General features: G+C 37.0%; 4 protein-coding genes across 4 annotated transcripts; 1 reads left to right on the top strand and 3 right to left on the bottom strand.

Moving 5' to 3' along the window:
• Window positions 1-1,219: 1,219 nt before the first annotated feature.
• Window positions 1,220-4,280, bottom strand: LOC147918945 (uncharacterized). The gene is made up of 7 exons (XM_087503792.1): window positions 4,020-4,280; window positions 3,432-3,938; window positions 3,187-3,346; window positions 2,736-3,094; window positions 1,854-2,461; window positions 1,662-1,761; window positions 1,220-1,585 (listed from the first exon to the last, which is right to left on the bottom strand). Exons 1-7 carry the CDS (start codon window positions 4,278-4,280, stop codon window positions 1,220-1,222), a joined length of 2,361 nt encoding a protein of 786 aa, XP_087359918.1.
• A 2,021-nt stretch (window positions 4,281-6,301) lies between these two features.
• Window positions 6,302-7,969, top strand: LOC147918944 (uncharacterized). The gene has a single exon (XM_087504297.1). It carries the CDS (start codon window positions 6,302-6,304, stop codon window positions 7,967-7,969), a length of 1,668 nt encoding a protein of 555 aa, XP_087360423.1.
• A 1,170-nt stretch (window positions 7,970-9,139) lies between these two features.
• On the bottom strand, window positions 9,140-12,495 carry LOC104772582 (uncharacterized). Its single transcript, XM_087503791.1, has 12 exons — window positions 12,217-12,495; window positions 12,034-12,138; window positions 11,866-11,940; window positions 11,697-11,771; window positions 11,511-11,603; window positions 11,185-11,424; window positions 10,949-11,107; window positions 10,649-10,855; window positions 10,249-10,535; window positions 10,083-10,161; window positions 9,545-9,941; window positions 9,140-9,455 (listed from the first exon to the last, which is right to left on the bottom strand). Exons 1-12 carry the CDS (start codon window positions 12,493-12,495, stop codon window positions 9,181-9,183), a joined length of 2,271 nt encoding a protein of 756 aa, XP_087359917.1. The 3' UTR covers window positions 9,140-9,180.
• Window positions 12,075-14,089, bottom strand: LOC147918943 (uncharacterized). The gene is made up of 4 exons (XM_087504741.1): window positions 14,022-14,089; window positions 12,698-13,552; window positions 12,217-12,582; window positions 12,075-12,138 (listed from the first exon to the last, which is right to left on the bottom strand). Exons 2-3 carry the CDS (start codon window positions 13,547-13,549, stop codon window positions 12,520-12,522), a joined length of 915 nt encoding a protein of 304 aa, XP_087360867.1. The 5' UTR covers window positions 13,550-13,552; window positions 14,022-14,089; the 3' UTR covers window positions 12,075-12,138; window positions 12,217-12,519.
• Window positions 14,090-14,591: the final 502 nt, after the last annotated feature.

Raw genomic sequence — 14,591 nt, 5'->3', positions numbered from 1 at the left:
TACCGTACCTACTTCAGAGGGTTATCGATGTCAACTACCCTCTCGATCCATTTACCTCTGAAAGGGTTAGCCTAGTAGGACAAAACTTGAGGACGGGAGATTGTGGACCTTTTACTATGAAGTTTTTAGAACTGTTGAGCATGGGTAAACCGATCACTGATTGCTTGAAGATCTGCGACAACAATATTGACAATTTCTGAAAGAAGTTCGCGATGGACGTCTACGAAGCTGGTATTGGTCCGATAAATTAAGTAGCGAATAAACATTCTTCCTGGTTGTACTTATTACTTTCACGCAGGTGGTCCATATGATCCGTAACAGTCTCTTAGGATGATTATGGTTCGCTGACTTTGAATACAATTTAATTGCCTCGCTCATCATATCATAGGATTGCCAGTAGGGACAAGTTAGTGTGCTCATAATGGATAGAAACTAAGCACCACCCATCCACCTAAAAATAAAGTCTATAACGGTAGAAAAACGATTGTACGTACACTGATGAATACACGTACATGTGTACACAGATCATAAATATACGTACGTCTGTACACAGACTATAATAAGGCCGTTCCTTAGTTGATGGTACGTACACATCTGATAAAGGCCTAACATATACTAATACTGGTTAGAAAGACGCCATAATGATACATATCTACACCCTCCAATATACAAAAAACACTACACCTGAAGAGGGTTTACAAACAACCGATAGGAGCTATTTGAGTGACCAGACCTCGGAAAATCTAAGAACGACATCCTCAAATCCCACATGTTACCAAAATAATAACCAAACACGCATTTTCTATTAGCAACACGCATAAAATCAATCTTCAATTTTGCAAAATCATACTGCTCCGGTAATGTACATGGAACCTCTTCAACTTTTTGATCCCGAGTTGAACTCAGCTTCTGGATAATCTACTGTCTCCGACGTAGCATCTAGTTGGAGAAAGCAGTCTTGGTCTGGGACCTCATCAAACACGTCTGCAGCAAGTTTCATCCTAATAGAAGGCATGGCCGCATCACATAGGCCTGTGTAATTTACTCCAAGAGCTATACACTCTAAGCACTTCAACGTGTACACACCACAGTCACCTTGTTGATAGTTCTGTGGGAGTGTTTTCACCCGGTAGTAACTAAATGCCGCCCCGATATGCTCATCTTTGTACCTCCGGTTATATGCTTGTATCAAGCGTAGAATCATTTTTGCGAACGGTTTTCACTTCTTTTGTAGACTCTCGTCGGTTCTACCGCTGTTTATGCTATCGTAAACTCTTAGCCTCCGCTGGACTAAGTCAGCTTCGATGGCTACCCAATGGTTGTTATCGAGGTTGTATGGGAAGAGCAGGGTGTCTACATCGTCAAACCACACTTTGTTTGTCATTCCGTATTTTGGCAGCCATCCCACGTACGTCTCAAAACAACCTTCTCCAAAAACCCATTGATTAGAGGCTTCCATTTTAGGGAATTCGAGTGCCCACATACTAACAAACAAAGGATCGAGAAAAGCAATACGATCTGTTTTATATGGGGATGGCGTTTGCGTCCCCCTAATACGGAACATATGCATACATGTAACCATGTGCTGCAACACGAGTGACATCTATCAGGCATTAGTATACCATAGTTAACTGCGTCAAATGTTATGCTACGAAGCTTACCGCATCCCATAACCAGCCGAATGTTGTAGTTGGCCACAATTGTTTAGGAGTCAGGAGGCGAAAATAAAATTTGGCATTTCCAGTGGAAGGTACTTTAGCCCTGAATACCAAAATTAACAAATCAGTTATAGATCGTAGTCCTCAAATCCGAATATAGACACTAATTATATACAACTCTAAATGAAGACTTACAAATCATCAGTTAGGAAGGACATCAGCTTTGCAATTTTCTCAGGACTTGCCTCACTAAAAGGATCGTACACTGCGGAAGATAGGACTACAATGTTGCTTTCACGTCGGGTCATTAATGCAGCTCGCATTGATTCGTCATTAGGATTGGTGCCCACTGGATCTACTAATAGAAGATCAAGCTCTCTTGATGGAGGAAACACCTTTTGTAACAAATATGCAAAATACATGGCTTTCTCCTTATCTTTCACTGTATGAGACGATGCACGACTCCTGGTCTCATTGGTTAAATCCACAACAGATTCGCACTTTCGATCCGACGAGCGAGGGTTACCACCACTTACCGGATGGATAACATTAATAGGAACGGGTTGAGCACCTGCTCCATCAACTTTGTCATTATACTTTGCTCTTTTATCGCCTTCCTCTGTCTCCCAACTCTGTACTCTTTTGACACGCTGTACACTGTCTACCATCTGCTTTGGAATTCGCTCTACACTGTCCTCTGGTTTGATTTTAATACTCCCAGACCACATTACCTTATCCTTAATGGCTAACGGATTCCTAACACAACTAGCAACTTTATAACCATCCTTGTCCGAATGCTTTATCTGATATAGCCATGACTTGAAAAAAAAGACATGTATTTGACGTTATTTACAAGACCTTTGAAATATAATATGACGCTGTTAAACTAGAGACAAAGTATACAAATTGAAATTGTGTGTACGAAAAAAATCATATATCAAAATAATTACAAAATTAATTATACAACTTCACAAAACTGAAATTGATATTGTTTCCTCGAATATATAAATACAATGACTTCATACTGAACAATAGATATATAATAACAATTTTATCAATACGGTACGCAGATCATACCTCCTCTATTTTTTGTTCGTCATTTCTTAATGTAAGAGGTCCTTGCGTATGCGCTCCTCCATCCGTTGTATTGATAACAACTTTCTTCAATAGTTGAACGTCACTCTCAAAGTTACCCATCCTACTCTCCATACCTTGAAGTTTGAACACAACTTCCGCTATTGCTCTAGAAAACGATATCTGAATATTATCCATTTTCGCCCCTAGTGTTTCAACCATAGTAAATAACCTTCCACTACCATCTTCACCCTGCACACCTGAATGCTTATCTCCAGACGCCTTCTCTGCTGAACATTTGTCCCCAACACTTTCTTTATGCTCCTTCGCATTATTGGGGACATAACGGATGCTGGTTGGGGCTGTTTCAAGGAAATCATCGTCACTTACCCCTGCAACATGTTGCCTCCTCTCCCTCTTCTTCGTATGTTCCCCCTTCCTTTTTTTTTTACACAATCCCATTCTCTTTCATCCACTTCGCCATTGATCACGTCTAACAGCAGATTATCCAGTTTCTTCTTCAAACCTTCTCCTACACCATACACACAATACTGTCCTGGCCAATCTGGATATATAAACTCCAAAGGTTTAGGTACTAAATGCTTCACCTGAAGCTGCATTTCAGATACCATAACTTTTAATAATCTATCACAAAGAAAAAATGCAGACAAATAATGTATACGTAAATTGAAGGCATACCTCCCCATTATTAAGGAGTTTGCTCCCGGATATGAAGGCTTCGATATCCTTCCTTGGCCTCCCTCCTCTCCACCTTAACAGAGGCAAATCTACACCTTCTCTTACATTCCCGTAGCTAGCCCCCAGCACCTTCACACTCTCAAATGCCCATATCAGCAATACATGGAAACATCCATGGAGGGTATAAGCATTGTTAGGTAACCCAAGGACTTTGATGGAATCAACTAAACTCTTGAATCCAACCCTACCCCATTGAAAACTCTCAAATGCTTCTTCATTCAACGCCCGTTTAGCGTATTCCAGAGGAATCCGACTGTTCCTTGATAAACCAAGCACTCCAACATGAACAAGATACAACCGAGCTATCTGCGTCTTCATTTCATCAGACCACCCACGGCAGCTTCTCAAACCCTCAACTAGCTCCTCCCAGTTGGGTCCATTAAAAGCTTTCACCTTTAAAGCCGCCCATAAAGGTGTATGATCGACTTCAAACTCTGTTTCATCAATCTTCTCACAATTCAAACCACTAATTTCTTCATATTCATATAGAGAGAACCTCAACGGCTTTCCTCCAACCAAAAACCATACCTCCGAAGGAATGTTTATTGCCAATTGATTGGACAATAGATAATGGATGGTCTTCCCACAAAACAGGTAGTCAGATTCGGCTAGATCCAATAGAACTCCCAGCTGCGAATTCTTTCTTATTTTGTCATACACCTCATCACCAACAAAGCCTTTCAAACCACCAAGATTGGACAAACTACAATCGTGGTGCATGCTTCTCATCGGCAGTGGAAAATTACCAACCCCATACAACCTACTTGGATACCTCTTGCTTGACCCCATATCTACGACAGAAGCTTTAGTTTAGTTATTAATTCAATATCACAAAACATTTGTTGCTTAGATTAGCAATGAAGCAACATGAAGTCACACAAATATCTTCCGAAAAACAGAGCTCAACAACATACAGAAAACTAACATACAATATACAAGGCCTACTATGTAATACTCGGGTATAAGAAAACATTAAGCAATAGAGACTAAACCACGATATAGAAATTTACCTCTGAGCAAATCGCTTTATTTCCCTCCTCCTCTACTTCAAACCACCTCGCCGTCAACTCGCCGTCAGTAGTTCTCCAGCCAAACGTCCTCCACACAGATTCTTTTCACGCCGCAAGCTATCTAAAAATAGCTGATCTCAACCCAACAATCGTAAGACAAACAACACAAAGATTCAAGAGATCGACTTAGGTTTATGATCTTTTTATTTTCCCCTTTTACGATCTTCGTTTTAAAAGAGAATGGCATAAATCGTAATAAAACACACAACTCAGATATAGAAGTAATTTGCAAACTTTTATGTGTTATTCTAGTAAGACAGAAATCTCAATGTGTTAGTCTAGTAATAAACCTACTTTTATGCAATATTCTAGGTAATTTCCCTATTCTTTATCTCTGATATTTATTTAGGATGAATTAGGTCAGTAACCAAAACAAAAAAACTATACTAGTAAATAGAGAAATGCCTTAAAATGCCATTTAAATAGTTTTTTTTCCTCAAATACCATACATTCCTTATTTTTCCATCAATACCATTCATTAATAAATATAATGACTCTTTTATCGTTGCATTTTATAAACCCAAATTGTGTTAAGATTTTATAAACTCAAATTATTTCTTCCACGAAATACGATGGCACCAATTTCTCCGACGAGATCTTCCGGTAACGATTAGCTCCGTCGTTGTGTCCCATCATTTCCGGCGATATCTGTCAACTTTGTCTAGCTCCGATGTCAGTTTAGTGATCGATCCTGCTTAATTTGATAGTGGTTCCTCTCGATTCGCAATTTCAATTTGGTAGTGGTTCCTCTCGATTCATATTGAGATCTAGCCTCAATCGCAAGGTGATCTCTAACTGATTAGTAACTATGATTGAGTTATACTCTGTTTGTGGGGAGTGGAAACAAAACCATAGAGGAGTATGGGATTTTGCAATTGATTCTAAAAAAGGAGGATCTCTTAGTGAAGTAGATGAGAATATCACATATAAGGTTTTAGCTGAGATGGTAATTGAAGATTTTGGACTTGATTGTTTAGTGAATGATATCAAACTTAGCTATAGGCTTTCTTCAAGGATGAATTTGATGGTAGAAGATTCTCCACCAATGTATTTGCGAAATGATCATCAAGTACAGACATTTTTCAGGAAGTTTCAAGATGACCCTGAGTTGAATCGTTTATGTGTGACTGTAAGTGAATATACTGTAGTTTTCTTACTGCATTAGTATGTCTTTCTTATATATGATGTTTTTTTTTTGTTTTTTTATGTAGTTGCCTATTGATTCTGGGAATGTTGAAAGTAATACTCTGTCAGCTACTTTAGAGAACAACAGATGCATTCAAGGTTTTCAGTTTTCAAATAGTGATATATCTGTTGCATCAGTTCGTTATCTAACCAAGGTAAACTTGGCTCTATTTTTTTACTCAAAAAACAATGTCTTACAAATGATAGAATACATATGTGCTTTTTGTAATAGGTGCTTGCTGTGAAGAATAGAGTCATATATATTAGAATCTTTCTTTGTGCATTAAGAAGGATATGATGAAATCAAGTCTGATATCTATATGTTAGGAAAGTCGTCCTAAAGTCTTTATCAGATATCCCCTAATGTTTACATTTTATATGTAGGAGTTTCATGAACCAAGTGGAAGTGGCGCCACAGTTTCTGAATCACATTCTGATACCTGTTCCACTGCTGAAAAAGTGATTTATGATGGTATTCCTAGAGGTTTTTCACATCACACTCAAGGGACTGATTATATACATGAGGGGAAATATTTCAAAAACAAAGTAGAGTTGATGATGAAGATGCGGCTGTTTGCACTTGAGTTCAAGTTTGAGTTCAGATCATTGTGGTCAGACAGAACAAGATTGATATTGGGTTGTGTCGACCCTAGATGCAACTGGAAGATGCGTGCAACGAAGCTCAAGTCATCTGATTTCTTTGTAGTGATTAAGTATATGGGAGAACACAATTGTGATACAACGTACAGGAATGCGAACCATAGGCAAGCCACTGCAAAACTCCTTGGTTCTTTTATTTGCAGTCATTTTGCAGAAAAGAAGGCTGGACTCAAGCCAAAACAGATAATTGAGAGAGTTAGATTACATCATGGTGTTCATATACAATACAAAAAAGCTTGGAGAGCAAAAGAGGCAGCTCAGATTTTGGTTCGAGGAACTCCTGAGGACAGTTACCACAACATAGCAAAATGGTTGTTCATGGCTAAGGAAAGAAATCCAGGATCAGTTGTTTATCTTGAGATGGATTCTGGTACTAAATTCAAATATGTGTTCATTGCATTCGGTCCATCGATAAGAGGTTTTGATTTGCTGAGAAGAGTGATTGCAGTAGATGGTACCTTCTTGGAGGGGAAATTTAAAGGAACTTTATTAGTAGCTACAGCACAAGATGGAGATCATCACCTATACCCGATAGGCTTTGCTATTGTTGATTCAGAAAATGATAAATCTTGGAATTGGTTTTTTAGGTGTCTCCGTACTATCATACCTGATGCCCCAGATTTGGTGTTTGTCTCTGATCGTGCATCTTCCATTGCAAAAGCACTTACAGAGTTGTATCCAGCATCACATCATGGAATCTGCAAATACCACCTTGGAAACAACATCAAAGTAAGTTTCAAGGGTCAATCATATTTGCCACTTGTTGAATCTGCAGCCATTGCTTATACTCGTGAAGAGTTTGCTAAAATATTCATCCAGATTCAAGATGCAAATCCTAAGTTGACTGAGTATTTACAAAAGGCTGATTTCAGAAAATGGGCTCGTTCCTATGCTCCTTCTAATCGTTACAATAATGTGACAATAAACATTGCTGAATCATTTAATTCGATGTTGAAAGAACCAAGAGAGTTGCCAGTTCTTTCTCTCCTTGAGACAATCAGGTTAACTTTGACTTCGTGGTTTCATGAGAGACGTGAAAAGGCTGCTAAACATGACAAGCTTGTCACGCCGCAAGTAGTGAACAAGTTGGTATCAAGGTTCTCAGATGCAATGAAACTTGACGTTTTCCAAGTTGATGAAGACGAGTTTGAGGTGAAGGACAACATTAACAAGTTTATTGTTCACTTGAAAAACATGCATTGCAGTTGCTGTGTTTTTGACATCGACAAAATTCCGTGCATTTATGCCATTGCTGCTGCGAAGCGTTCAAATAGGGATGAAAATAAGTTTGTTCATGTTTGCTACTTGACTGAGACATGGGCTAAAGTATATGCTGAAAGCATACACCCGAATGGAGATATAAAAGATTGGATTTTCCCTGATTCTATAGAAGAATTCTTTTGTGCACCTCCATTTAGTAAGCCAAACAGTGGGAGACCACCAAAAAAAAGAAAGCGATCTGTTGGAGAATTTGGGGTGCCAGGTTCAAAGTCTCAGAGTCACAAGTGCAGTAGATGTGGCACAGCAGGACACAATAAGAGTACATGCCGACTTCCCATATGATTATCGGTTAGTTATAAATTCATACAACAAAGCTATATGTTGAATCTGTGACATTTTTGGGATATGTATTTTAACATTTTCATTTTTTTTTTGTAGGTGTTGTAGAGGATGATACAAATAGGATGATGTGTTTCATACTTTACAGTATTCTATTCTTTAATTTCAATTTATAGTTTTCATTTGATTGGGTAGTCATTCTGTTATGTGAAACATTAAGACAACATACTTTTATATTGTGAAGGAAGGTCATCCTGAATTTCAGAAACTCCTTCCTAAATATAATTAAGTTTTTTAGTAGATATAATTTGTCTTTCCTTTATGTTGTTATTTATGAAAGCTTTCAGTTTTTTTAACACACATTCTTGTTTTTGTGTGTTTTTATAGGTTGTGAATCCATTTTTGCATCATTATTTCTTAAATTACATACCTACACTATTAAGGAATGCTATCCTAAATAACAAAATAGTCTTCCTAAAATAAATAGCCTATATATTTCATCATATATAATAAAGCTTATTACTAATTACCGAATAACAGGCTTTAGCCTACTGGTTACTCTCCCCCTTGTAAACTCTTGATGTCGCGGGTTCGAACCTCCTGGATGCGCATTTAAGGAATGCCATCTTTATTTTTTGTAATCCTTTCCTAAATGTCATCCTAAGTGTTTCACCATATATAATAACGCTTATTACTAATTACCGAATAACAGGCTTTGGCCTACTGGTTACTCTCCCCCTTGTAAACTCTCGATGTCGCGGGTTCGAACCTTCTAGGTGCGCATTTAAGGAATGCCATCCTTATTTTTTGTAATCCCTTCCTAAATGTTATCCTAAGTGTTTCACCATATATAATAAAGCTTATTACTAATTACCGAATAACAGGCTTTGGCCTACTGGTTACTCTCCCCCTTGTAAACTCTCGATGTCGCGGGTTTGAACCTCCTGGGTGCGCATTTAAGGAATGCCATCCTTATTTTTTATTTTTTTGAGGAAAGTCATCCTGATTTTCTATAAACCCTTCCTAAATAACTTTTCATTCTTTCCCTAATTTGTACAAAGACCATCTAAAATAAGAAAAGTTTCACAAAACACACCATTTACTAAGTATTTTAACATTTAAATCATAATCCCAAAACACACAACATATGATTCGAATAAATCCATTGTAAACTTATAAATCCAAAGAAAAGTCTACCATCTGAAAACAAAAAATCAACCTCTAAACATCTCAATCTTCTTAAGAATGATATCATGATAGATATCAAAACATAACTTGGCTCTAATATCTTCTGAAACCTCTTCTTGAAGCTTACTCATCATCTCTTCTACGCCCATTGAGTGGCATTCCACCATTTTGAGGATGAATAATCCACAGTTTGCTTCACTCTTAATGCGACGAAAGAACTTCTTAGGGCATAAGACTTTAAATGGAGACAGATCAACTGTTCCTCTGTTTCTTTCAGTGCGTAAGAGATAAGGTATCATCTCTGCAATACACACAAATAGTTATCAGTAATATATCACAAGCATAAAATTCACATCATAATCAAATTATCATAATCAAATAAGTTCTTACCTGCAATTGGCTTAACATGAGTTTCCACCAAGTCACCTTTACTCTCATGAGTTCGACAATCAAAAACAGTAATCTTCCTGGACTTGAAGCTTATTTCCATACCAATGTACTGTTTGTATTTAGAGTTATAGGCAATACCATAAACTCCCTCGAGATCCTGCCACTTCTCAGTAGGATGACAAACCGAAGGCAACTTCCCACTCACAATATCAATGACTTCTTTTGGAAACACGTGTTGTGATTTAAACTTATCCTCCTTGAAACTGAAGTATCCAGCTTTCAAATTTGAAAAGAAGTCTGGCTTCACAAAGGTTGATTTCGGAAGTCTCTTGTTGTGAAAATAAATGGGATCCTTGTTTCTTCTCAACCAAAGTAATCCCAAAGCTGCATCAATATGCTACATTAAAAAAAGAAAGAAAAAGACTTTTAGTATATTAGGAGAAATAGACACGATAATATTTAATAATCTGACATTCAGGATAAGATTCATGAAACCACCTAACACAAAAGAAACTGAAACAAATTTTGTGAGCAGTACCGTTTCTTGCAATTTCTTCTCTGGTCTTCCCAGCAAATGTATCCAATGTGAGGTTAATGGTTCTGTATCCGTTATTACCCTGGAATTATCAAAAAAACATTCTCTTATACTTTGATAAAAACTTAATTTTTAAAGTTGACAAGAATTGTTAAAACGTCACACTAACCCTGTTCTGATATTTGAGCTCTTCCAAGAATTTAATTCTTCAATATCATTGAAAGATGGAGACAGGAAAGGGTTGAACATTGGATGAATAGCAGATGTGGCAGGGTTTCTTGGTGCTTTATATGGAGTAATGGTTGAAAATGATGGAGTTGTGAACCGATTGCTTCGCCTTGGAACATGCTTCTCACCTTCACCATCATCTTTTTGCTTCTCACCATCACCATCAACTTTTTGCTTCTTTCTTGGAATAACAATTTTATCTTTCTTATCCAGCTTTCTCTTTTTTTCCTAAAATCAAGATGTAACAAAGAAACGTGTTTATGAATGTCCTCTTTGTACTTTTTACAAAAATCAGCAATGATATATACAAAACAAACAAGAACTGAATTAAATTGACATACCTCAGGTGAACTAAAACATTTAAGATCAAATGATGGTCCTTCATCTTGTGGATTCTGTTTGTCTTCTTTTTCATCATCACCATCATTTGGGCTCACTCCTTCTGGTACATGATCTTCTTCTTTATCAAGACCATCATTTAGATTCTCACCTTCCTGAGGAAAGTTCACTTCATCATCACCTTCCTGAGGAAGGTTCTCCTCATCACCCTACAAGCAAAACACGTTTTAGAACCTTTTTTTAGCTTAAGAAGACTTTCTTACAAAATTAATAACAGGAAAAAGTTGTATAATAAAACTTACATCAACAGCTGAATCGAGTTTCTGGGTCATCTGAGCTTCTGAATCGAGCTTCTGGGTCATCTGAGCTTCTGAATCAAGCTTCTGGGTCATCTGAGCTTCTGAATCGAGCTTTTCGGTTTGGGTGAACCTCTCTGTTTGGTTTTCGCTTGGAGTAAAGAACTAGAGATGAATTATTTCACTTGTCAATATAATGTGTTAGAATATTTTTAAAAAGTTCTAAGAATCATTAAATTTACCTCAGCAGTTAAAACTTCTGGATTTGGTTCACCTTCCTTCTCTTTCTGATTTAGTTCACCTTCATTCTCTCTATGGAAAAACAGTATTTGTTCTTTTCCAAAACATTCTTCTTTCTTTGATTTGTCCATTAAAACACTGATTCCTGTATCATGAATTGCTCGCACTATTCCTTTGCTCCCTTTGTTCTCACACCTAACTTCAACTTCTTGCAGCAATTGTACACAGTCAATCAATGATTGCTGAAAAAAACATTAGAAGCTTTTAGTACATTGATTAAGAATACTTTCCCTATCATTCAAAATACAAATACCAAATCAATTCTTACCTCCTTAGTAATCTGAGTCTCAGAAGTCAGAGCCACATGCACTGTTTTTTGTTCAGTGGTAGACCTGTTAGATGGTCGGATCCCATCACCACACTGCAAATATAATTCGTTTTTTAGGAAGCTTTAGTGCATAATTATGAATACTTTCCCTAATATTCAAACAACAAATAAGAAACAGATTCTTACCTCCTTAGGAATCTGAGTCTCAGATGTATATTGTTCAGTGGGAGAATTGTTAGTTGGACGGATCCCATCACCACTCTGTAAATACAAATCGTTTTTTAGGAAGCATTAGTACATAATTAAGACTACTTTCCCTAAAATTTAATTTACAAGTAAGAAAAAAAATTCTTACCTCCGTAGGAATCTGAAAGTCACATGTATATTGTTCAGTGGGAGAATTGTTAGTCGGATGGATCCCATCACCACTCTGCAAATACAAATCGTTTTTAGGAAGCATTAGTACAGAATTAAGACTACTTTCCCTAAAATTTAATTTACAAGTAAGAAAAAAAATTCTTACCTCCGTAGGAATCTGAGAGTCAGAAACTTGAGTCACAGTATCTGTACTTTGTTCAGCGCTTGGAGAACTGGCAACTGGAGACATTCCACTATCTTGGTGTTGCTCCTACAACACAAAAAAAAAACGGTTACCAGTTGATAAAGAGGAAGCTGGAAGTTGATAAATAAATAAAAAATGTTTTACCTGATCGTCTGTATTGGTAGGTTTATAATTTCTCAGACTCTCCTCTATTTTCGATAACCGGCAATTGATATCTCTGAACCCATCCGTAACCATGTTGTAAAGTTTATCTAGCTTCTCCATTAGTGACTCTCCAGAAGAGGATGGCTTTAGTGTCTCCTTGTTACGTAACTGGTAAGAATTCCTAGCAATATCTTCCATCACTGCACCAACATCCAATGCTCTTTTTCTCCAGTCTTCAAGTGTCAATTTGTATCCCTTGTTCAGTACATCTGTTAACATACTCAAATCTTGATCAGGAGTGTCTTACAAGAAGACTGTATCTTCTGTATCATCGGGTATCGATGGTAATATGTGAATAACCTTGAGCTGCACACAATCAATATTTGAAAATGATATTAGTTCTTCTTACGATCGTGATTATATTTGAAAACGATTCAATATTTTAAAACAATTTAGTCCTAAATTAAAGAGAATAACTTACATGGTTTGATGCTTCAATGTTCTCCACTTGAGCAATCGATGGATTAACTGTACGTGTGTATTTTTCACAGAGATATGCTGATGGTCGCTCAATTACACTCAATGTGCTGAAAGATGACTTTAACATAGGAACAGACTCTAGAATCCACAAGTACAGTGCCAACGGATATCCATGTAAGTCATATTTATGCTTCATCAGATTTAATTTGACATTCTTCTTTACTGACTTAATCAGAATATTATAAGCATCTTTCCCCCACAGATAATTAGCCAAGACATCCAGATGCTGAGCTCTCTTAAGGTTTTTTGCAGGAAGCTTGTTACCTTTGTACCTCTGAAAGAAGATGCTTTCGATAAGGATCACCATCGCAAGAGAGAATCTTTCATCTGATGCCTCTGGATTAGTTTCTTGTAGAATATCCAAAAGATCTTCATATGTGTGAGCATCTTCAGTGTTAGCCCAGTCATAGCGATTCTGCCGTTGATCTTCATTAGCTCCCCATTCAGTGCATTTCAATCCAGTGACCATATGAAATTCTCTTATTGAGAATCTCATTGGTTGTCCTCCAAAATGCATCCATAGTTCATTATCCTTTGATACCTTTAAACTCCTGCTCAGAAAACAGTGCACCATCTTCCCAGACATCATCAGTCCTCTGTTGATAACCTTCAAAATAGGTCCCAGGAACGAATTCTTGATCCTCTCATACTCCGCAACTGAGAGGATGCTTTTTACTTGTATGACAGCATCATAGTTTGGAAACTGGTTTATCTTCACATCTGATCTTGGTTCCTCTCCAATGTTGAAACAAAGTTCAGGAAGCTTTATATCTATAGGGAAAGAATCACCCATATCCTGCAACATATAAAAGAAAGAGAAGAAACGCATATCATATCAGGAAAGTGATCCTAAATTATATAGATGCTTTCATGAACTTTAAAAAAAACTAGCATCTGACTGTAAAGATGAAACGCATATCATATCAGGAAAGTGATCCTAAATTATATAGATGCTTTCATGAATTTTTAAAAAAAACTAGCCATCTGACTAAATTATGCTTTCACTAAACGGATTCATATGCATTCAGTAATCACTAAAACTCTAGCAATTAGAAACCGTATACCAAACCTAACTATGCTAAAGGGATCGAAAAATATGAGAAAGCAGTAATGGAGTAACTATGGAGGGAATGTGAGTAAACTTGTCAACAAACCAACTTAAAATTCAATTGCTTTATCACTAATGAGATGAATAGGGTTACCGGAAGCTGCAAAACACATAATATCACACATAAATCACACAATTTCTTCAAAGGAAGACTTACTTGCTCTGGATTTGGACTTCCTTCCTCAATCTATACTTGTCTTCCACCCAAGTATATAGGAGAAGCCTATTACACAAAACGAAAACAGATAAGAACAAAGTGAAATAGAAACAAAAGATCACAATTAATCTAGATTAATCTAGTGAGGTAACTGTTGAATATAATCTTAGACCCGAAAACTGAGGTGGTGGTAGGAGGTGGAGATGGTGGTTTTAGGGGGTGGGGAAGGTGGTGGTAGGGGGTGGGGATGGTGGTGGAAGAGGGTGGAAAGAAATAGTAAAGGCAAGGGTAATAAGTATATATTATAGTTTTTATAGAGTATATTAGTTATACATGGTTAGAATAGTTAGTGGGCTAATTATAGTTTTTTTTTTGTTGGTTATTGAGTGCAAATTCCCATTTATATTTATTTAACTGATTATATTGTTGTATAAAATAATTAGTACGTGTGAAGATGTGGGCGAATTAAGTAGGAGAGAAGCAATCAATATTTTGGCTTACTCAAATTTTGACTTGATTAGATTCGATAAAAAAACAAATTACCTGAGATAGCATACGTACGATGCTTAT

This window comes from Camelina sativa, chromosome 20 (assembly GCF_030686135.1).
Source record: "Camelina sativa cultivar CO46 ecotype springtype chromosome 20, ASM3068613v1".
NCBI classification, from domain to species: Eukaryota; Viridiplantae; Streptophyta; class Magnoliopsida; order Brassicales; family Brassicaceae; genus Camelina; species Camelina sativa.
Note: the sequence above shows the minus strand (reverse complement) of the source record. Positions and strands in the feature narration are given on the sequence as shown.